Source organism: Microtus ochrogaster, chromosome 8 (assembly GCF_000317375.1).
Source record: "Microtus ochrogaster isolate Prairie Vole_2 chromosome 8, MicOch1.0, whole genome shotgun sequence".
NCBI classification, from domain to species: domain Eukaryota; kingdom Metazoa; phylum Chordata; class Mammalia; order Rodentia; family Cricetidae; genus Microtus; species Microtus ochrogaster.
Genome location: NC_022015.1, coordinates 50,532,507 through 50,558,048, shown reverse-complemented (window position 1 = coordinate 50,558,048; position 25,542 = coordinate 50,532,507). Strand labels below are relative to the sequence as shown.

General features: G+C 38.1%; 1 protein-coding gene across 1 annotated transcript in view; it reads left to right on the top strand.

The window, feature by feature from the left end:
• Positions 1-25,542, top strand: part of Tmc1 (transmembrane channel like 1) — a 104,565-nt gene that overhangs the window by 8,018 nt on the left and 71,005 nt on the right. The window contains exons 4-5 of the mRNA XM_005352239.1: positions 5,858-5,986; positions 25,325-25,415. Of these exons, the coding sequence (XP_005352296.1) occupies positions 5,858-5,986; positions 25,325-25,415 (220 nt within the window). The remainder of the gene's footprint in view (positions 1-5,857; positions 5,987-25,324; positions 25,416-25,542) is intronic.

Sequence of the window (25,542 nt, the reverse complement as noted above, 5' to 3'; positions counted from 1 at the left end):
TGTGGAGAAAGGGGTACACTCATCCATTGCTGGTGGGAATGCAAACTCGTGCAACCACTTTGGAAAGCAGTGTGGCGGTTCCTCAGGAAATTCGGGAACAAGAAATTTTTTAAAAACTTAAAAATGTAATTCAATAAAATCCCATGTAATGTTATGCTGGTTAGTGCTATATACAAGAATATGTCCTGTTAGCAAAACTTGTTCTTTTTAGGAGGGATTTCATCATGAAAACATCACCAATGTAGACATGTGTTCCACAGATTCTACAGAATTTGCTTTCCTCCACATTTATACCTGGGAAAAAGAATCTAAGAAGATATATCGGGCTGGAATTTTTCTGCTTGCCTGCCCTCTTAGGGCTCTCATTCAAAATGCCCCGCCTCTGGGAAACAGGTCCATGGTCACCAATTGCGTCTTCTTCTATAAGAGTATCTCATCTCAGTTGGTCTCTTTTCCATTCTGGTTCTGAGGATTCTAGAGTTACTCCTCATCTCCCAAACCTTCCCCATAGATAACTTTAATCTCCTCAGAATTTTCAAATTATATTGCCAAAGCTCTGTATATTTAGTGTTGGCATTCTGACTAATATTTTAGGGTCTATTTTTCTCTGCTTTTCTTTGTTAAAAAGGAAAATATACTTTTAAAACTCATTTTGAAGAAAATTAGTAGGCAAATGAGGACACATTGGTTTAAGTAAATTAACTGAGAATCTTTCTTCTTTAAATATTCAAGCAAAGCCCGGGGAGATTCCCTTACCCTCACAAACATTTAAAACCAAGTAAATCTAATACTGTAATGCTATCTTTGGTGATGGTTAAGACATATTGCCTTGGTAGATGCTGTAGATTATTTCTAGTGGTATCACAGGCTTTTCCTGACCCACATTTGAAAGAGTAAGCAAAATGTTGGTAGCAGTGAAAATTCAGTATGTTATCCTTTCTTTTTCCTCACAACTGTTGGTAAGCTCAAGATAGAAAGCCTTTCTTGCACAGAGCAGTTCTAAATTTTAGGAGGTAGAACATATGTCATATGTTCTTTGAGTGGTTCCCAGATAAGCAGTTTTCTTGTAATTCCAATGAGCATAATTTAGGTGCTTGGGTATTTGAAGGTAACTTATCTGCCAAGCACACTCTGAAGCACAGCAAGATCCTCTTGGGACTTACCAACAATTAACAACAAAGTCTTGAAAATATACAATTTTGGGTCACTTCTTGTAAGAATGGACCTCTTCCCATGTCATGGAAACATTGCTGTAGAGCATTGCTGTGTTCTAGGACACTTTAATTCAATTATCGGGTTCAGGGTGCGAACTCAATGTTAGGCAGGAAAGTTTGATACATATTTCTTTAATAAATATTTATCCAGACCCCCAAATTTATAGTCCAGTAAAAGAGAAGCTACTCAGATACAAACTATTATGAAATAAGATAGAATGTACATGCTGGAGAAAAAAGATGAACAAAGTTATTTGGAGACTGAGAGAAGAGAAAGTTCCTAGAAAATCAGAAATACACAAAAAGTCGATTGGTGTCAGGAAGTTCTCTGTTAGATGGTCGCTTATATTTGGCATGTAAATTCATAAGCTTTGAGGCCATTCATATATCGATTGCTCATAGCTCATTCTTTTATCCCTACTGAGACTTTCGTATATAGTGAAACTCAGTAATGTAGTACAGTATTGTATTTACTGTACACATGGGATATTTGGGAATAGGGGGCCAGTTAACGATTTGAAATATCAGATAACTAACTTACTAATCTTAAAGTCTTCTCATTGTAAACTGACTCCATTCTTGAGAGTTTCATGTATCTAGTTACTTTTACAAGCTTTTTTTATTTTCAAAAGGAACATGTCTTAGGATTTGTATTTGTATCTATAGCTACGTAAAAACAAGTTCAATTATTTTTGTCAAAACATTTCTAACCTTTTTAAGACTAACCACCACAACCTATATATTGCTTCAGATTGTCACAAGTATTTTATTCATTGTTATACAGTATCACAGTGTTTTGTATAATAAATACCAAATAATTAATAAAAACCAGTGATAATCTAAATTTTATCTTAGTAAATGCCCATACATAGTTTTCTTGAACCAAGATTGCTGTTTTAAGTAAAATTTATGTACTAGTTTGCTTCCTGTTGCTGTGAAAAAACACTGACCAAAAGCAGCTTGTGGAGGGAAAGGATTTGTTGAAGTCAGTGGTTCTCAACCTTCCTAATGCTGTGTCTCTTTAATACAGTTCCTCATGTTGTGGTGACTCCAACATAACAATTATTTTTGTTGCTACTTTATAACTCTAATTTGATACTGTCATGAAACATAATGTAAATATATGATACGCAAGATAATTGATTCACAATTCCTGTGAAAGGGTCATTTGACCACCGAAGAGAGTTGTGACCCACATGGTTTAAACATTTGCTTCACAATCTGTCACTGAAAGAAGTCAGAGAAGGAAATCAAGCTGGAACAAAGATAAGAACCATGGAGAAAAGCTGTTTACTGACTTTTCCCCCTTGGTTGACTGGTGAAGCTACCTTTCTTGTACAGCCAAGACCGATCTGACAAATGTCAGCTAGGCATTTGTGTATCAACTAGGAAACAAGAAAATTCCTAACACATATGCCTACAAGCCAACCTGATAGAGGCAGTTCCTCAACTGAGCTTCCCTGTTCTTAAGCGTGTTGAATTGTCAAGCAAGGTTGGCATACTACCACTAGAAAGTGTTATTTTACAGGGGCAGTCTGAAATTTTTTTTTGAGAAGGCATATTTAGAAACAATAGAAAATAAGTAGGAGATTACAACAATCATTTTCTAGCCTGGTCTGTAATCTGCAAATGTGTTCTTTTACATTATAATTAATCAATTAAAAATAGCTTTCTCCCATATTCCTATTGTGTCTAGCAATAAACTTAGTCAAGTATAAAATATGTTTTTCAATAATAATGAATAGTTTACAATTTTTCAATCTGGGTCTAATGAGGAGAGAGACTTCAACAGTAAATTGAATCCTGAGAAATTTATATGAGAGTTGTTAGGGGTAATACATAAAAGACTTGTTAACTAGGTCTTTGGAAACTGAAATATGATGGCAACAGCTGTAGAAGTCAGACAGCATTCATAAACTGGTGGTGTAGGAGGTCCTTCTGCCTTTGTGTTGCCTTCATTGGTTAATAAAGAAACTTCTTTGGGCCTGTTGATAGGGCAGAACTAAGGTGGCTGAAGAGACAGCCGTGGGTGCAGGAACCAAACTTTTACATTTTTGGTTGTGAGCCTAGCCTTTATCAGTATGGACAAAACTACGCCCATACTCCCAAATATTGTTTATAATTGTTTGTTTACATTTAATGGGGGATATGATATAGATATGAATAATTGCATTGGTATGATTCTTGGTTTATTGATACAAATTTAAGGTCAATTTTGTTATATGTATTTCTGATCTTGATTATGGTATTGCAATTGTATAGTTCAATTACAAAAATGTAATGTATAATTAAGAAACATAGGTTAATAGATAATCATCTATAATAGTCAAGATTTTAGTCATGTTAGTTAGATTTTCTAGAATTATAGAGATATATTTCAGTTAGATAGGTATTCTTCAAATCTTTCAGAGACCTTCAGACTATGGCATTTAAATGCTTTAAGAACTTAGGACTTTTCATGACAGTGAGACACATCTGTTCCTGGCAATACCAATCTATTTCAAGAGGAAATTGGGCATCAAAGAGGCTCCTTATGGAGTTGATTAGCCATTTGGGCAAGAAACTGCTCTTGCCTGGACTCCTTCATGGCATGCTGTAAAAACTGGATAAGCAAAACCCACAGAGAAATGACAGCTGAACTTGCCTAAACATGATACGATCCTTTGGCATTCCTGCTTCATAAAAGAGTCTGCGAGACATTCTGCAGGATACAAAAGAAAGTGATTGAACGGTCTTTAAAATTTCCTGCTTCATGGAAAAGTATGCTGAGTACTATGGGCCTGTAGGCTGAAGATGGATGTCCCAATGGTATAGAACTTTGGTGACTGTCCAGGCAGCAAGATGTCTCTGTCAATTCTAGAGTTTTGAAAGTTACTTACAATGCACTTCTTGTTTACTTAGGTAATAGTATATCCTTCTAGAGTCTTTGATGGAGTTGAAGAATAGATAGTCATAGTTATTGTTTTCCTTAGTTCTGATAAAAGATAAAGTAAATAGAAATATTGTAACTGTAATTCTTACTTAATATACATACCTGTTATATGTAATTTTACTTTGTTAAAGTTAAAACCTTTATATTTAAACAGAAAAGGGAGGTGATGTGGGAGTCCCCTCTGTGTGTTGTTTGTATTGGTTAATGAATAAAGAAATTTCCTTGGCCTAATAGGGCAGAACCTAGGTAGGCAGAGAAGACAGAACTGAATTCTGGGAGGAAGAAAACAGTGTCAGGAGACGCCTTGGACCCATCGCTGGAGATAGACATGCTGAGACTTTGCTGGTAGGCCACGACCTCGTGGTGATATACAGATTAATAGAAATGGATTAAATTAATATGTAAGAGCTAGCCAATAGAAATTAGAGCTAATGGGCCCAGCAGTGATTTAATCATACAGTTTCTGTGTGGTTATTTCGGGGCTAAGCTAGCCCAGCAGCCAGGACAAACAAGCAGGCCCTTCTCCAACAAGTTGGAACCCTGGAAAGGATTAAAATGAAAACGTTATGTACAGAGGAGAGATCCAGGGAGCTGAACCCTGAAGCTCCATGGAGGACTGATGCACAGAAGGACTGGTTCCACTGGGGGAGAGGATGAAGCTAATTCTTCTAGTATTGGAGAAATAACAGAATAGACTCACCTCCAGCTATGGAAGGGCCATTCAGCTTCTGGAGTAAAGTGTTGCCAAGGAGGAAGTGCCAGTCTAGGAGGCAAATGGAAGTAGACAAGAAGTCAAAGATGAGAAGGTAGTTAGTGAGTCCTACAGTCTGAATATAAAGTTGAGTCTGCTTATAAAGCGAAAATATGACTTATAGAGTTCCAGTCTCAGTACTATAATATTAAGTATGAAAGGGTGTATTTAAAATTGATACACTAGCCTAATAATTAAAACAATCTATTGCCAACAGTTTGATTTCTATAATATAGTATTATGTTGCTCCACTAAAACCATGTGACTCATGGTTAGATTTTGTTTTCTTTTGCTTCCAGTTTTGCAACAGTAGGATCACAGAAAAGAGAACGCGATATCTGCTTAGTGAGAAGCAAAATTCCTTTGAAGGCGTCTTCAAAGCATTTGCCTCCACCAAAAGCATTTCAAGTTGAATTTTATCAAATGAAGTTTTGGGTATAATTAACAGATTAGGCTTCCTCTGAGAAGCAGAGTTTCATTTTTTTTCCCCGTGTTTCAATTTTTCCCCTTTTCTCTTGAGACAGGGCTAATTTAAAATTTCTAAGGACACTTCAAAGATGTCTTCACCTTTAATTCATTATCCTTATTGAAAAATAAGGTTCTTAAATGAAAGATAGACTTGGAGAGGATAGCTGCCAAGGGGAACAGAGGAGAGAAGTGTGTATCTTGATGAATCTGTAGCCATCCTTTCCACAGCTCCCTTGTTCTGACAGCTGGAGGCTGAGGACATAAAAGAACAGTTCCATTTTGAGCATTAGAATGCAAGTAGCATTGTTGAAGGTTATAATAATCCCCAAGCCGGATGGACGTCAGTGCAGTGTTGAGATGTGAATTCTCGAGCTTAGGGGACTCCTCGTTGACTTTGGGCAGCTGAGTTTGAAAAGGGGGCTTGGGTATCCGACAGGAGCCTTTTTAGGTTTGGAAATGGAACAAAGTTTAACCTTTCATTTTCTTTTAAAGGGAAGAAGAAGAAGAGATTGATGAAGAGGAATTAGAGCGACTGAAGGCACAGTTGGATGAGAATAGACAGATGATTGCTACTGTCAAATGCAAACCTTGGAAAATGGAGAAGAAAATTGAAGTTCTCAAGTAGGTTGCTGCTTTCACATGCAGAAACATAACTCTCAGAAATCTGGTTACCCATGTATTATAGATAACGCTATAGTCACATGTGTGCATGTGCCAGAGAGCTTTGGGATTAATATAACTATAAACTGAAAACAATTTTGAACATTAGCATGTAGGCTCGTGTAACTTCTGTGGTCACCTTGAATTATCTGCTCCTGAAATTGGGCTTGCTTAGTTACTATTCCTGTGCAAACAGTGAAGTTTATAGGTCTGTGTGGTCCTTTGCTTTTGTTTCTCTATAGACTGAGATGCTCACTTGATTTTGCACACAAGACATTTAGAAAGCTATGTGCTGCCTCTGTTTACACCCACCTCAGCAGTCTATATGAGAGTGCAAACGGGTAAACAGAGGCAGCACATAGCTTTCTAAATGTCTTGTGTGCAAAATCAAGTGAGCATCTCTTTCTGGGGCCGGGGTCGGGGTAAGGAGATAATGTTGTTTTCTTTGCTGTGACCTTCGGAGTGGCAGGCTGTGCAAAAGAACATGGCTGTGTTGATACCTATGTCTGCATTGTTCGATTCTGTCACAGATGTTGTTTTCACAGGAGACAGTTTTATATATGGTGGTGAGTTTCCCAAGCTGTCTTCTCTCCAGCCCATCTCACCAGTACTGCTGTCATGTGGGAGGGTCACCTAATTGGTGATGGCAATGATTAAAAGAACTGAAGGAAATCTCAGGACTGTTCTCTTCTAGACCTTACTCTGCTAGAGTCAGCGTATTATTTGAGGAAATTATTTTAGTTTTTAACTTCCTGAGAGGTTAGTTATGTCATTAAAAAAAATAAAACCACCTTTTGTTTTTGGATCTGCCTGTCCTTCACAGAATTTGTTTGGCTTTACCTTATATATTAAGGTTGTCTAAGCTCCAACAATATTGTCTCTGGTGGCAAGCACCATTCCATTCTGTGTATGTGTATGTGGTGTGTGTGTGTGTGTGTGTCTGTCTGTCTGTCTGTGTATGGTATCTGTGAATATCTCTGCACATGGCCCATGCACCTGTTTGCATATCAAAATACTTTTAATGTAATGAAATGTTAATGCTGTTTTCATAGGTTTCGAAGTGTCCTTATTGACAACCTACAAGTCCCTTCTGGCTCCTGAAATATATTTTGAGATATAAACAGTAAATGAAATTCCTAAACCTGGGATACACACACACACACACAGACACACACAGACACAGACAGACAGACAGACACACACACACACACACACACACAACTAAATAGAGAAGTTTAGGCATTATAAAATAATGTCATGGACTTTAAGAGAATAAAATTGAAGAAGAATGCCAAGGAGCAGCCTGAAGCTGTAGAAAGAGCATTTCACCCTAATCTCCCCCACACCACAACCACCCCATCACCGCCCCCACAAACAAACACATATACACACACACACATGCACACACACACACACCTTTACCAGCAGCTCCCATGTAAGACGGTAGAGTAGATACAGGATTCAAACTTGAGTTTTAATTTCTTGTCTTCAATTTACTGGCTGTTCAAACTCGAAGGAGATGTAGAGTTTTTCTGACTCTGTTTCTTATAAAATTATATTTATAGCATGACATGGCATAGCAAACATGTGGGACAGTGTCAGCACACAGCACAAATCTGGGAAACACCCCTGAACTCCAAAATGTATAAAATTTCTAAAATTGATTGTAGACAGGTTTAACGGTTTGGGGCTAGTCAAGAGAAAAGTCTAAAGAATAGCTGCTTATAGTTCTGAGGGTGTTGGGAGTCATTCAGTAATCATTCCCAAATCTTTACTATTTATATTTTAATTTTTTTGAGATTGTAATATAATTACATCATTCCCCCTTCCCTTTATTTCCTCTTTTCAAATTCATAGCCTCTTTTTTTTTCATGTGTTTCTTATATACATCAATACAACCTGCTTAGTTGATAGAATGTTCCTTGTGTGAGCATTTTCAGAGTTGAACATTTAAAGAACATTTCACACTAGGAAAATAAACAACTTCATGGCTCCCAGTCAAAAGACAGTAATGGAGTTAGGAGCATAACCCAGTGGTAGGGCGCATGTCTTGTGTATGTGAGGTTCTTGGTTCAAATGCCAGCACTGCAAAAGTGGATGGGGGGAAAGATGGTTAAGCAGTTGCCATGTAGGTAGGCAACTTTGGAAATGGTTGTGTCTCTATATGAGCGCTCTAGCAAGACTCAGGAGTGGGTGCTTGGCATGTTCACAGCGGTGAATTTGGTTCTATAGAGACTAAAGGAACTCCTTCACCTCATCGCCCCACCCATGCATAACTGTGCTTCTCATATGCTCTTTGTGTGTATTCAGTTTAGAATATATAGTCTCTATTCAAATACACAGGACTCTACGTAGATGGCTCAAGATAGAAGTCTTTATTTCTTAATCTAAAAACTGCTGATACGAGAGCAAGAACTAGAGACACTAGCTCTGAGACACAGAAACTATCACTAAGTACATCACTCTGTGTAGATTACGTGTGTAGGGAGAAGGGGAACGTGTGCACCATTTTTTCATTTACCGAAAAGTCAAGGATAACTTATATTACTTATCTATAAAATTTCTATCACTGCGAATAGTAAGTATACTCCATATTTTAGTCACTCACACGTTTAGCACAGAGGTTGAGTGACTAGATCTTCCTGCTTGTTAAAGGGCAGTCACACCCACCAGGGGTGAAATAACACACCTAGGTGGAGGATACCTGCTGCACTTCTTACTCACCAGAAACCAAAACCTTTGGCTATAACACAGCATTATAACTCAAGCTAACCGAGAAACCACCTTATTCTGCTGCTAGGATGTGGCCTTAAAAAACAAAACAAAACAAATCCAAAAACCAAGGGCCTGGATTTTGATCTAAAGCTATCTCCAACTTCAGCAATTTCCAAACCCAAGAGTGTGGATGATGGTCCATAGTTCTCTAATTGTGGTCCTCAGAGATCAAGCGGCTTGGCTAAGTCAGTTCAGGGCAAGGACGGCCTGAGACAAGAAGGAGTACATCACGTGGTTTCACGCCAGCTACACCCAAGAGAGGTCTCTGTTGTGCTTACTGTGTATGGTGTTTGCATATGAAACACTCACTGGAGAATGAATGCCCCATGGAGCTTAAAATAAGAAGCATTACAAAATGGATCCTACCTGGGCGCTTTGAAATGCTTATTTTAGGAAAGGACAGTTTTCATAAATCCACAAATGAGAGTGTATAAGTTCTTCCGGTTTCCTTTTTCATGGAGTTGGCTCATGATAAAACACCATCTAAAGTGATGTACTTCAGATAATAAAAAAAAATAAATTCGATGTCATATTAAATCATTTCTAAGTTTTTCAGAACCCTGACCCAGTGTTTTCAGAATATGTCCATTGTGTCTGGCTGTAACTGTGATTTATTAGTTGAGAATAAGAAGCCTAATAAAGAACCCTTAGCATTTTGTCCTAACATGAAGAGGAACTGGCCAATATAAGCCATAAACCTACCAACTTGCTTTGCTTTTTACTAATTTATTTTTGCTTTAGTTTAGGGATGAGGAAGTTAACATCTGTCTAGAAAAGGGAGATTAGACTAGCTGGGCTCTCAGCTCCACCTCCTTCCTTAAGATCATTGTGAGCAGCTGTCAGGAGATATTGAGGTACACATTTTCTTCACCTGACATTGTAAAGAAATGAAAGGTTGCACAAATGAGGACTTTTAAGCACACCCAAGAACACATATTTCGTCACGCTCATTTCTTTTTTTTTAGCTAACACCTATAATGATAAACAGGCCTTTGTTTCCTGTTCCTCCCTTCCTACTGCACCAGGCATCATTTTTCACCTGGCCTTGAACTCAGAGGTTTGCCTGCCTCTGCCTCCAGAGTGCTAGGATTAAAGGTGTGTGCCACAATCTCTTGGCTTAATGAATTAATTTATTTATATTTTGGTTCAATTTTTAAAACATAGTTACTCAGCTCTTAGAACTACCTTCATTGTGTTCCATAAATTTGGGATATGTTTGCATTCACATTCATTCAATTTTAGAAAGTGTTATTTTTTTGTTAACTTCTGTCTTGATCAATTTTTCATCAAGTAGTGAATTGTTCTTTTTTTTTTTTTTTACCAGTTTGTATACTAACTGTTGTTTCTGTCATTGATATCCAGTTTTAATCTGTGGAGGTCAGATAGGATTAATGGTGTTATTTCAATTTTCTTACATCTGTTGAGAGTTCTGTCCAAGTATGTGGTCAGTTTTGGAAAAACTTTCATGAGGCGATGAGAAGAGGCACTTTCTTTTGTGTTTGTGTGAAATATTCTGTAAATATCTGTTAGGTCCATTTTGTTAAAACGTCAGTTAGCACCAGCATTTCTCTGTTTAGTTTTTGTCTGGATTACCTGTCTATTGGTGAAAATAGGGTATAGTAGTCTCCTGCTATCAGTGTGTGAGGGTCAATATGTGATTTAAGCTGTAGTAGTATTAATGGTTGGTACTCTTTACTCTTTAGGATCTTTCGGGGGATCTACTACCAACCTCTCAAATAAATATACACAGAGGTTTATTAGTATTTATAAATAAATGCCCGGACTTAGTTTGGCTTTTTTTCTAGCATGCTTTTCTTAAATTAACCAATCTTCTTTTTGCCTCTTGGATTTTTGCTTTTCTTAACTCTGTAATCTTATTTTCATTCTTACTCTGTGATTGGCTATGTAAATGGGTAGTAGACCAATTCTTTTCTCACTCCTTGATCTCTCTTGCTTCTTGATCTTTTCCCCAGATTTCTTCTCTTTTTTTATTCTCTCTACCTGCTAGCCCCACCTTTCCTCTCTTCTGCCTTGCTATTGGCTGTACAGCTCTTTATTGTTTTGTTTTTAAACAAACTGTGTGCATTGATTTTTAAGACTTGCAATTTTCTCTTGTTGGAGTTTTCTTTTGACTTGTATGTATTGTCGTTCCCTATCTCCTCAGATTAGTTTTGTTTTGAAGTTGATTTTGTCACATATTAAAATGGCTTCACCAGCTTGTTTCTTAGGTCCATGTTCTTGGAATATCTTTGTCCATCCTTTTACCAGAATCTGTCTGTTCTTGATTTTAAAGTATATTTCTTGCAGCAGAAGCATGGATCCTGTTTTCTCATCCATTTTGTTAGTCTTTCTTTTTTATGTTGAGAGAGATGTTATTTAGCAGTGTTTGTTGATTCCATTATTTTATTGTTGGAGAGAGAGAGAGAGAGAGAGAGAGAGAGAGAGAGAGAGGAGAGAGAGAGAGGAGAGAGGAGAGAGATTCATCTCTTTATAGTTGCTCATCTGACATTATTTATTCCCATTCCTTGTGTTTTCTTTGGTGATGACAGCCTCTTTAGGTTCATTCAATACCCTTATAAATGCCCTCATTTTGTATCCTAAAATTTTTCTCTCAAATTGCTTATTGTGGATAATTTGTCTTTCTCCAGTTAGCTTAACTTTCTCTTTTTTCATTCTTTATAAAATCAAAGAAAACATGTTATTGAGAGAGAAATTAGATCCAGATTAATATCAGAAATCTCTTATTATTTATATTAGAGTTTAATTGTGTCAAATGCCAGTCTCATTACTATTGCGTCAGAATGTGTCTTTCCAATCAGTAACAAGCATGAACCTCACAAACTACAGTTAAACAAGAAAAATGTGCTTGTAACTTCCAGTTTTAGGATTTAGCCTACTGATCCACATGCAAATACCTAACAATTTTCTTTTTGTACTATTGGTGCAATTGTGAGTGTCTAGCAACTTCTTATCAAATATCTCACTTAGAGTTTATTAAAAGGAGTAATAACAACAACAAAAATCTGATTCTCCTTCTCCTTGGGATTTTTTATAAAATTTCCTTTGCTGAGATGAGCTTTGGAATGCATGATCAATAGATTTTTGTCTGTCCTCAAGAGCTCTTTTCTGCTTCAGGATTCACCTTCCATATCTTCCCTGTGCCCTTTGCCCCACAGAGTCTTACAGGTGTACTTACCCTTGCTTTGGATGGGAAGGATTCTCAGGTGGCACCAGGGCTACTCCTCCTGTTTCTTTGGGAAAATGGTGTAGGTGATTATTTTTGTGTGCCTGCATTGAAATCTCATTCATGTGGGCTAGTTAAACCAGCCAAAATTCTTCCCAATGGACAATGGAAAGATATGAGTCAAGGAAAAAATGACCCTAATCTTTGCTAATATTCAAAGATATTTCCCAAAATTGTTGATAATAAGCTTTACTCAATAATTGTCACATTTACTTATTCAAAGGTGAAAAAGCTTATTATTTTATCCATAGTTAAAAAAAAACTATGAACTCAAAAAACAAAACAAAACTATGAACTTCAAAGAAGCAGGACTTTTATATAGCACCGTTTTATGGTAATAAATAATAAGTGATATAGATAAGAAAGTCCTAAAGTTTTCTTCCAGATAAATAAAGGCATGGTTACTGCCAAGTGGTTTTACTATTGTGGATGATATCCAGGGACTCTGGATGCTAAACATATGCTCTACCACCCAGCTATACCTGCAGCCATCAGCATAACTGCAACTGAGCATTGCCTATTTCCTGCAGCCTTATCCATCAGCGCATCATGCATGATAAAACCCACTGAATCAGTTTTCTCAGCATTCCAGAGCTTCCTACTTTACAAGTTCTGATGAAACTCAGATAGCTGGACTTACATTACTCAGCAGTTTAGCTGTAAGTAACAGCTAGTTTTTGCAACTTTTCTATAAGACTATAAATATAATGTTAATTTGAAAGGTGATAAAACAAGATGCATTAGTTAGCACTTAAGATTATCTAGGAACGACTTTGAATATATTTGATCTAATGCATTTAGCAGTAGAAAGAAAGCATATGTGGTCCTGATAAACACAAATGCAAATAATTACAAAAATGAGGTTTTGCTGCTTTTGGAAAATCTTATACTGACCTCAGGTAAGACATATATTGTAGATATAATCTAGCTTATAATATTTTTAGGGCGAGATGAAGCAATGGCAAGTGACGTACTATTTTGGGGGTCTTTAAGAATGTTTGTTGTTACTGGATGATACAACTGTTATGCTTTATTAAGATATACATGCTAAAATACATGTTTGGAGAACATTATTATAATATCACAACAAGTTGGGATGAGATTAAGAAATGGCAATAATTGTATATTCCCAGTATAAAATGTTTAAAATGTCCATCCTTTAGTTACACAAATTAGAAAATTTTAAATAAAATGAATCAGTTTTCAAATAGTTGTATTGCTAATGTCACTATATATATATATGCATAGGTTTACATATATACTTTGATATATTACATATATAAATCATTCATATAGTCACTGTGATAGCCACATGAAGATTTATGACTCCTATTGATTAATTTTTATACTTTTGCAAACAATGTTATTGTATTTCATGGCAAGGAGTTGGTCATAGGGGTCAGGATAGTCTAGGGGGGAAGCCATGAAAGAACACAGTGAAGCAGTAACTCAAGTCAGTTCATCAGAAAGACCAGTTCATGTAGGATTCCTGTACTCTTTGGATGACCTTCTCTAAGCTTCGGTTCTCCTAAAAAGGATGGCTCTCTCTTCTGAATTTGTCACGTTGAGATCAATCAGATTCACCAGGCAGTCCTGATTACTTGCAAGATGGACTGGACTACAATGATTTTGAAAATATCATTTTAAATTGCTTGCTTACTCATAAACCAAAATAACACACAGTTCTAACAGATAATGGAAAGTTCTGTTGGAACATTTTAGAACCAGTAGTCCCAGACATCAGTGAACAAGTTGGAAAAAGAAAACCTTAACTCTTACAAATGTTTTAAAAAATAGTCATAGGACCACATCGGTATTGTGGTGAAGTATTTATTCTGCCAATCTTTCCATGCAGAATGCTTCTTTGTCACAGACAGCATCCCTAGAATGCTTCTGTTTCACAGTATTCAGAATTTATGAAAAAATGCTTAATTAGAAAGCACATGCCTGAATCAGAATAAGTAAATTCTTTTTCAAGCCATATAATGATCTTGTAGAGAGTTGGGTATTAATATAAGAATATTAATCTAAGATTATAGATGTGTGTCACTCATGGTGGAAATACGACCTTTGTTAGAGAAATCCTGCAAACCCGTGCCTAGAATGCCTTTTGCTTCCTACTCGAATTCTATCAGCCTCATACTTTCCAATTCAGTTATTATCTACAATGTCTACTGCATGCCCCACAATTTTAAAGCCTCCATTGTCCTTGCCCCTGAATTATTGTTGTAAACATTACAGGCCTATATCTCATTCTTCCTAGTATAGTTTAAATCACAGAAAGAATTCTCCAGGTTTTAAAAAGATTTTTCAAACACTTAACACACTGAAGAAATGATGGCTAAATAGAAGAGAAAATGAAACAATGATAGAAATAAAATAAGGGGCTGGAGAGAGGACTCTGCTGTTGAGATCATTTGCTGCTCTGCTAGAAGGTCTGAGTTCAGTTCCCAGCACCCGTGTTAACGCCTTGTGACTGCACTGAATGAGTCACACACACACACACACACACACACACACACACACACACACACACACACACACACACACACACTCTCTCTCTCTCTCTCTCACACACACATGAATAAAATAAATGTCTTGACTAGAATTTGAGGGCATCTGCTTTGTAGTTATACATATGCAAGTATTGTATTGGCTAAAGTTATAGTTTAAATTTAAATTACTGTGCTAAGAAATCTATAAAACAATCACCCCAAGCTGTAAGCATCACTTGCCCAAGGAAACATAACTTCCTGGAATACTGGGGGCTGTTGTTCATGTAAGATAATAAGCCACGTTTGCTTTTGTAAACAATCTTGGTTGTCCCAACAATATTTAATAAAGTTTGCTTCAAATTTAGCTCAAAAATTGTGGTAGTGGTCTCATTCTTGCCCAGCGGGGTGAACAGTATCTGCCCCAGTGTGATATGCCTGCTGCTGGGAATAATTTTCTCCCCTTGAAGCGGCATGCAAACACTCCCCTTTGGCAAAGTCTTGGCCGGTGAGCGCAGTTACAGTAATGTCTTAAGTTTACTGCCTTCATCCTGAGAATTTCAGATTTTAAGACTCATTTGTAGCATTAGGGTCACAGTCTCACCAAACCTCATTTCTGTTCAAACATCAGATCCATAATAGATGGCTGAAGAATGTCCAGATGGTTCAGGGGTTGATCCAGTACTCTACAGCCCTATACTCCCAAACCTTTAGGATAGAATATTGCTTTCCTGATCCTCAAGGGACTCATTAAAAAAAGCCCTCAACAGCAGCGGGGCAAATAGACATAAAACCTTCTTACACCAGTCAGCAAAAGTATATAGTGAGATGTTTATAAAATCAGCACTGTAGAGTTTTTCATACTATATGTCAATAGTCTCGTTTGTATTGTGCTATAGAGAGAGAATAAAATAACCCACACTTTTCCTATCCCTTCTATTGTTAGGTTGGTTGACTTGGACTCTGTAAGTGAAACTAACCAAAAGCACATTAGCATGAGGAACACAAAGTTTATTGCTGTGGGCATTGAGCTTGCACAGATGACCAGTGAGTGAGGAGTAACTCATGGAGTGGTTCCAGTGCGTACTTAGAATCTTAATCATAGGACACATGTCGAGAGAAGTCGGGGCTAGGAAAAAGGACTTTGACTACAGAGTAGCAAACTGGAAATCAGCTACCATGATGACACAATGGAAGATATAGTCCAGACAGTAAAATTCACAGTTGAGCCTTCTGAGCTGATAAAAGGTAGGGAATGGGGGGGGTACCTTATTTTCCCTGCTTTTAGCCAAGTAAGGGCACAGAAAACTTACATTTGTTGCTTCTCATTTGCAACTCAAAATTGTCCTGTTCTATTTTTGCACATTTTACGATATTTTGTATATTACGGCATATACATAAGTGACATTTTAGGGCACTGTATTCTGTTATCTTTCAGTTCGTCCTGCTGACAAGAGTGTTGATAGTTATTTGGTGTTTTTCTACAGAGGAATGTCAGACAATATTTGAAACCCAGGGTAGGCACAGGGGAAGAATGTGTGTTGTTCTGTTTCCTGCTACAGTAATACAAAGAATTCTTTAGAAGATATACATTGAATCTTAATTAGGTACAGAATAGGGTTAGGAAAACTTAATTACAAGCAGAAAGATTATCTTCTAATATTTAAAGTATTAAACGCAAACCCCACCTCTGTTGTTATTGCTTCATTTCATCTCCTATTGCCCGGAGATGCTTGGCTGACCTTCGTGGTACAAATAAAACTTGCATTTTCTTTTGACATTTGAGCCAGTCCTGAAAATCAGCACTGTTTTAGAGATTCGGCATCTTAGTGTACTTCCTCTTATTGTGATAAACACCATGATCAAAACAACCAGGGCAAGAAAGGGTTTATTTCATCTTACAGCTCTCAGGTCTATCACTGAAGGAAGTCAGGGCAGGAGTTCAAGGCATCTGGAGGCAGGAACTAAAACAGAAACCATGGAGGGGTGCTGCTTACTGGCTTGCTGTCTTTGGCTTGCTTGGCCTGTTTTTTTTTTTTTTTTTTACATAACCCAGCACTACCAGTTCAAGGTTGGCATGGACCACAGTGGGCTAGGACTGTCTACACACCAATCTGATGGAGGCATTTCCTCAGCTGACATTTCTTCTCTCTAGAGGACCCTAAAGTGTGTCAAATTGACACAGAACTAACCAGTATACCTAGGGGACAAAAACATCTATCTTAAATCTGAAATATTTCCGTTACAGTAACTTTGATCCCTAAAAATCCGACCACCCTAAGCTTTGTTTGGAACACATTTCCATGTGTTTTATTAGTGTCAGGGAAAAATTACTTTAAAAACTTTTTAAATGCAGGTTTTTCTAGAATTCTTTTGTGGGGGCAGAGGGCTAGCTTAAGCAGTATCTTCCTTTTTCCTAAGGTTCCAATAATAAGCAGGGAGCACAATCTCACTACAGTTCATGCCGAGGGACTACTGAGTTTATCGAGTTTCCTCACAGAGCATGCGTAAGGGGTTCCTTACAGGAGCATGAGTACTTCTTCCCCATATAAACCACTCCTGGAAAGCCTTACCCACCAGACATAAAGGCTTCCCTGTGGTTGAAACCCCTGCCCTTCCTATCCCCAATCCACATCCTCTCACTGCTTCCCTCAAGCCCCAAGGCAACATTCAATTAGGGCAGAATTAGATGCAACTGGTTGTGAGTGGTTGTGGGTGGATGCCCCAGTAAGGTGACCTCCCACCTCTGTCCTACCTGTCTACACTCCTAGGTGGGAAGATTGACAGGCCCAGCTGTGCCAAGCCTTTGCAAAGAGATCAAACAGAACCCTTGAAGATGGCAGCCTGACTAGGAAGATAGTCCTGCACGTTGGAAGGTCACTCAAAAATTGCTAGTAAAAAGTTTAAAGATCATTGGTCTACTGGGGAATAGCGATGGTCTTGTTGTCTTTGGGGCTCTTCGTCTCCTTATAGATTTAAGAATGAATGAAGAAGGATGCTTGAAGGCAGTATTATTAGAGTTTCAGAGAAAAAGTACATATCAGATGAGATGTGAAGGCCAGCCGCTGTTAAAAGAGAGACAGAGGAGAGAAAGAGAGTCATGCCCCTTGGTTAGGGTCAGATAGAGGTGTGTTCAGCAGTAGAGAGCAGCAAGCAGCTATATGAACGAAGGAGGGAGGAAAGGATGAGGGGCTTCACAGAAAGAGTGAGAACGCATATTAAAGCTTTTGATCAACATCCAAAAAGCGAGAAGAGGAAGAAAAAGAAAAAAAAAAAAACATGATTAGTTACAGGCCATGGGCCCAAGTTCAGAGGGCATCGATTTCCAGGTTCCTGACTCTCTAGACAAAGACTGCACCAGGGACGCAGGGTTATAAGTAGAAATAGAGACAATTTATTAAAAAGGAGGATCCCCGAGAACAGGAGTAGGCTAGTGAGCTGAGGTAAAAAAAGTCCTCAAGGAAAGGATGGTCTCTCACTTCTCCTACTTGTATAACATGGGGTTTTGTGGTACAGGCTCAGAGCTTTGCCTGAAGGGCAACCTGCCCCGAGCATGCTCCATTTCTTATCATGTCCACATAGATTTCTCATGTTTCTCTGCCATTCTTTTATATTCTAATCTTTCAAAAAGTGGTTTTTTTTTTGAGAGTGAGATAAAACAAACAAAACACCAAAACCAGGCACATGTGTGCAGGTGGCCATTGAAGCCAGAAGAAGTCATGGGATGTTTGGAACTGTAGTTAAAGCTAACATGGGAGCTGGACCCGGAAGTCTAGCTGTCTGCATGGCAGAAAACTTCTGTGCTATTGAATGCAGCCTCCAGCCCCTTGATGTTCTAGTCTCCAGTCCCAGCTCCTTCATCTCATGCCATGAAAGTCTGAAACACATATATCTTAAATGTGAAGTGGGATTGATCTAAAAGTATACTAAAATAAGCCAGCTATATAAGCCTAGACGTTATACAAAAGCATATGAATTCTTGTGGTTCTTTCCAGTTTTGCTTCATGCTATCAGATGGTCAGTTAAGTGGTTTCTCTTAAGCATTATGAGATAGTGAGCTAGGGATGTGAAAATGGATTTCTTCACACAGACTCATAATATACAGAGTACTTCTTCCCCAAGGGCACATTAAAACAGTTAGAAATATACTGAAGCTTATCAGCACAACTCTCTGAAAATTAGTCTACCATATGAAACTCTTTTAAACGTGGTCTCAGCCAGTGATATTTGATTCAATACCAGATATTGCCTTCAAGTTGCACATCTGAATTGTTTGGGACACTGGAGAGACACTGACCCGCATCTCACTCCTAGAGAACACAACATAAGTGATCTGAGGTTGCAAAGACATAGGCCTGGAAACTGCTAAAGAACCTAGGGTGATGCCAAGGTGCAGGTATCCAGAAACCACAGCTCGATTGCCATCCAGCGCTTTCACCAATGATAACGTAGTCAATTAGAAGTGTTGAAATTCATTTGTGTGCAATGTGAAATTGCACACAACTAGTTGTGTGCAACTAGGAAACTGGAGGGAAAGTCAGCCCTGTTAGTAAAGGGCTATTAAACCAGTTACTATTTTATAGCACATATGTTAGTTGTCACAAACTAAGCTAAGCATCTTGTAATGTCTTGGGAGCTATGAGAACCCTTCAATGTGTCCTCTTTTGTAGATGAATCCATTTCCATTTTGTAGATGAATCTATTGAGCACTTCAACTATTCTTATTATTGTCAATAGAATCCCCTTTAAAGTAATACATGTCTTGACTCATTACTTCCAGAATCAGGATAACTTAAATTATATATAATTGTATTTATATTTAATATATATGTTATCTAGGAAGTTTATGGTGTTTATTTTCCATTGTGGTGTATGAAAGCAACTTCTCACTTCTGTAATTCTGTTTTAATTACTCATCAATATTTCATAAAAGTCTGAGTTTTATAGATAATTTGGCTAATTAGTTTTAAAATGTCAGTACTTATTAACAAAAGACCTTCCATTCTTCAGATTCCTTCCCTGGGAAATATTTATGAACAACATTTTTGGTCATACTTAGCCTAAGCAGCAGTTTTGAAAGTCTCTCAGTTATCTGAGCAAGAAATTGGTTGCTTCTCCAAGCTATCAAATTGTAAGCAAGAGGAAAGAAAAGTCAACTTAAGCCTAACCCAACGCCAACTTGTTTCAGGGATGAGAATGTGCCAAAGGCAGAATAGCTTGTTCTGACTCCTCTGTGTACTCAGGGCTGTATCATATGCTGAAGGTAAATTATCTATTTTGTAAGTTAGGCCAAAGTGTGCTCTTTCAGGTAACTGTGAAAGCATTCTCGAAAGCCCATGAAACCTTATTATTCTAATTACCATCACAAGGGGTTGGTAAATGAATGATGAGGCCAGGTATTATTGTCATTAAATAGACCATACTCAATAATTCATCTCCAAGTCTGAGGTTACAGTCCAGAGTGCAGTACACACTGTACCAGGGCTCTGAGACCCAGAGACCAGATTACAGTCTTGGTAGAAAGCATTTGTTGAAAGCAGTTCAGGGGGTTGGCACACACCTTTCAGCCAGGCATTTGGGTGGTTTACAGCCAGAAGATATTCAAGGCTTACATGTGAAGTACAATTTCATTTTATTCGTATAGTAAAGATTCTTTAACTAATCTAGAAAAGTACACACAGATAGGAAAGTGAATTCACTGTAGGAAAAAGGATAAAGATGTTTTCTTTCCTTTTGGTTTTCTAATGGCTATTTTCTCTGCATTCTGCATTCTACTCAGGCACCGTACTCTGAGGGACACTGTCTCCATATCTGTGCATTTTCTTTTTTTACTTTGTATCTAGCTGCACAGTGCAAATGTTGTTTTTGGTTAAGAAATCTGTTATCAGGGAGGACCTGATTGGTGGGTACTTTTTTTTTTTTTTACCCTAAAGTTGCAGTTCATGCAGAAGGTCATTCATAAACACAGTGTTAAGAAACGTTCTTCCACTGTGTTCCTGATCTGTATCCTCTGATCATGTACATTCTTCTGGACCTCTAAGTAACAATGAGGCTTCTGTTACCAGGCCAGCATCAGATGTGAGTGGAAGGCAAAGAAGCTCTTCCTTGTAAACAGTTATTCTCAGTATACTTTGGGGCATTTGGCTCTGTTTTTAAAGTACCTCCAGGATTTCTGATAAATTATATGTAATAGCTATTTTTGGCCATGGGGAGCTAGCAGGTAGCGAAGGTGTTCTGGGATCTTTTTGTTCCTGTGGGGTGTGTGTGTGTGTGTGTGTGTGTGTGTGTGTGTGTGTTAGAGAACAGAGAAGGAGCAGGGCATTAGGAAAAAGAGGAACTCGTGTTAGATTATGTGATGCCCAGCAGTCTAGACTGTCTCTGAAAACCAGACAGAATACACATATTAAGAGTTGAGTAGGATGATGCTCTTCATTTGCTGTGATAAAATATCCTGGTAAAAGCTACTGAAAGAGGAAAGGCTTTACTTTGACTTACAGTTCTGGAGGGACAGAGCACATCATGCTGGGGAAGACATGGTAACAGGCAGGAAAAGTGTGACAGCAGGAACAGGAAACTGAGTGATCACATCTTCATCTACACACAGAAAGCAAAGGGAACAGGAAGTAGTTGGGTCAGTCTATAAAACCTCAAATCCCCTGCCCGCCTCCATGTCAGTCTTCCTCCACAAAGGCTATACCTTCTAAAGGTTCCATAACGTCACCAAACAGCACCACCAGCTAGGGACCAAGTACTTAAATGCACGAGCTTCCGGGGCCATTTCCCATTCAAAGTACCGCAGATGGTTACTGAAAGAAAAACTTAAGAATATACTTGGGGTCAAGAAAACTATCAGTGCTGGATAGGTGTTCAGAGAATGATCAATGATTGCTGAACTTTTGGTTCTGAATGAGTTTAAGCATCTAGCAAGCAATGTAAATGAACAAATAGTGGCGGAGGGAAGTAGCAGATAGATAAGGAATACCCAGTACAGAAAACTAGAGTAGCCCGATCTACTGCACACCAATGTAACTTTGTCAACTCAAGGCCTTGTAGACATCAAGCAGAAGTCAACCAGGGAAGCTGAAAAGATCAGGTACTGTTCCAGATTGGACTGTGGCTCCATGGGGGACTCCTGGCTTCTCTTACCCACAGAAGGCATTTTTGTAGTAGAGATCAACAACATCTCTATTAGAAAGGTAACCTGTTCATTGTTCCTGAGGATGTAGTGTCATTACTGCCCTCCACTCTTGCTTTTTGTTGTTTGTTTGCTTGTTTTGTTCTTGCTTTTTGTTTTCCCCATTACAGAGCTGGCGGCAAGCCAGCCCTAGGACTAGGACACGGGGTTTTAGAAGAGACAAGGAAGAGAGTCTTTGCTTCCAATGTTCCCTTTCAACAAGCTTACGCAGCACAGGACAGTTATATCTAGAAAGATATAACTGGCAGTAAAGTATGCTTATAAAGTGGTTGTTTTCTTACATTTGAATAACAAATTATGATTTTACTACCCAGAACTTTTTGTTCTCTTTATGCATTATTATAATAAACAATGGTATGATAACTCCTACATATATTTGCTTTTTAGATTTAGAAATTTTTGGTGTCAAATAATTGAATAATAGTTCTACAGCAATACAAGATATCAATCAGTTCCTCAAAAAGCTCACTGCAGTAGATGAACTTGAATAATAAATACCACGAGTTTTATAGGGAACTCACAGATAGAACACAATTATTCATAAACATTTCTGGTGGCACATTAAAAGAAAAAGAAAAGAAATTTGAGAAAAGTGACATTAGTATTCAAAACAGGTTCATGGTTAAGAAATGCATGAATGCTACATTGCATACGGCAAGATGCTTTGGGAAGGACTTGGACCTTACTTGTAGAAGTGGTTTTTAAAAGGGTTGCTGCTTGTGAAGTGGGAGGGGAGGGTCACCTTGACCCTGAGTGGGTATGACTTTTCTGGTAGTGTCAAGTGAGGCAGCGAGATGTGCTGTGTACATTCTGGGCACTTCCCATGCTTCTTGGCATCGATAAATACCATTTCCTATACTCATCCAGTGTTTTTCAGGAATAAAATTATAAGCCAGCAAGGCTAAAATTTGTGTTTTGTTTAAGTCAGTCCATGGAATATCAATCATGTTAGAACAAATTTCAGTGTTTGGAAATAAACATTGTAGTAGATGGCTTCAATACTTCCAGCATCTGTATTGCCTCTTGTTCCAGTCACCTCCTTGGGAAGGAGTGAAGGGATTGTTGAAATATTGTTGATTGAGAAATCCTGACCTGTTAAAAGCCCTGTGGGAACAGCCACATTGTGCCAAACCCTGACCAGTTAGTTGCAATCCTGAAGAGGTGTAATTATATCTGAAAGTAGAACTCATGAACGTGAATACAGACACCATCATAAGCATGCACAAGGCTGCAGAGTCAACTCACAGAGGCTGCTTAGAACTGAATAAAGCTCATCTGTATTTTACAGCCTTTGGTTCAGCATTTTACACAGTGTGTGCCAGCTACTGCCCTCATTCTAGTCTGAAAATTTATATAACAAATGGTGTTTAAACACGACGCTTTCTTTGTTGCATGGGCCTGAAAATAAGTCATGAAAGCTCAGTTTATAGTATTTTACACTGTTTTATTAAATATTATAAGAAGTCTCAGTGCTTTAGAAATTATTTTTCAAACAACCTTCCCAACCCAGAAGGCATGCCAGAGTGTTTGATAAAGCTAGCCCCAAATTTTTCTCTATTTCTAGGACATCACCAGTTAAATTTCAGAGAAGAATAATTATGAAGGCCACAATCTAAGTCATGGGACTAAATGTCCTTAACATTTGTGAGCATGGGGAATGAAATCATTAAATACAATTTTTGCAGCCGGCTTCATATCATTTTATCGAGTACCTTTCATTGTCAAGATCAAAACCATAGGGTGGTGGGGTGGCCTGCTCTTCAAATTCAGCAGGTGTTGGGTGTTGTTTGTTGACCAAAGAGACTTCGCCATGGTGCTTGTGTTTGTGTGCCAGACTGTAGGTGGGCACTTGCCCACATGTTTTTAAGGAAGGTCTATTCCTATCTCAAATTAGGTAGCTGGTGTTTGGTAGTTTTGATCTCCATGTATTATGAGATTCTATGCTTAGCATGGAAACTAAGAAACATTCTATACAAAACTCCTTTTCTAAATTTCATCTTAAAAGACTTACTCTATATGGTAAATAAGTTCATAGTCACGTGTGAAGGGTCTTATCTGCAAAACTACGGTTTTAGGGGCCACCCAACTGACCATCACATTACAGCTACAGAATCACAACCTGCTTGAATTGTCCTTCTCACTCTGGTCCCTCAGAGAAGAGAAGCCAGAGCCACCTCAAATTTTAAAGTTGTTTTCATTAAACAGACAACAGCAAAATGACAAAGTTAGCCAGGTAGGGTTAATAGAACAAATTAGATTGGGTAGCAAAGACAGCAAACATTTATTTCTCACTGTTCTATTGGCTGGGTATCCATAGTCAGGATGCTAGCACCATTCCAGTTGCAGATAGCCAATTGGTTCTGTTCTTATTAACCTCTCCCATCCTCACATGCTGGACAGAGGTTAGCTAATTCTGGTAGTTAGACAGCAATCCCTTTTACCATCTAAGGGTTCTCCCTTCACAGACTAATTAGACATTCACTGTGTGATAGTTCCGTTGATGTCCTCAGATACCGTGGTGTCCCATAGAATGACATTGCCTGGTGGCATTGTCAGCATATGAGTTTCTACATGTTCACTTTATGACATTTGAACAAACACAAAATGTGTCTCTGTTAGAACACAGCCTTATTGTTCATTGATGCAGGGCTGTAGCTCCTGAAGTGGTCACTCCATGTTCTGACATACTGAATTATAACAACAGGGTGGTGTGGGGAGGGGCAGGTATTCAGTATCTAACAACAATAAAAAAATGTGTTTTTAACATGTTCCCATTATACATTTTTGATACTTTAATATATTTTTTAATAAACACTGATGTGAGTACTGAACATGTATTGCTATCTGGGAGTCATGTTAAATTTAACTTAAATCCCTGTCTGAATTTGAGACTCAGATTCTTCCTTTCCCTACTCAACCTTAACTGTTTTGGAGTGTGACTTTTGTTCTCTGAGCCATAACTACTGTCATAAAATTAAATACCAGGTCAGCTTGTCCTCAACTATTTGTTATTTTCTTTTTCCTCCTTTCTTTTATTTTTTTTTAAAAAAAGGGAAAAATTCAAAATAAAGATTTTGGTTGTCAGAACCTGAAATAAAAACTTCAGGTTCAATTTTATATATGATGGGAATGGGAAGAAAGATTCCCCATCTTTACATTTGACACAAATACCCCACTTTTCAATGACTCCAGCTGATAAGTGAGACTAAATATATCTTACACTTCCTGGCCATTTTTTTAAAAAAAAATTAAAAATGCATTAAATGTCTCTGGGTGATAGATTTTTACAAAGGTGCCTAAAATCATGAATACATACTTGACACAAACACAAAAGTCACACCATTTAGGTGTTCAAATAGGGGTGTACAGGAGGCGGGATGCAAACCCAGAATTGGGGGCATTGCAAAATATGTTGCATGGACCCAACACTTGTGTTAAAAAAATTAAAAATCTCTAAGTTATAAAATCCAACTTTGGTTTAGTGATTGAGGGCATGGAGAGTGTAGAAGAAAGAAGGTAGACCACCTAACCAAATTAAATGTCTCCTACTTGTATGTCGACATGTTTGCCCACTTCTTCCTTTCTTTTCCCAGGGAAGCAAAGAAATTTGTGAGTGAAAATGAAGGGGCTCTTGGGAAAGGAAAAGGGAAGAAGTGGTTTGCATTTAAGATGATGATGGCCAAGGTAAGCATTTTCATGATTCAGTCTGACCAGTGTCACAGTGGCCCTGCAGGGGAGAGAGAAAGAGAGAGAGAGAGAGAGAGAGAGAGAGAGAGAGAGAGAGAGAGAGAGAGAGGGAGAGGGAGAGAGA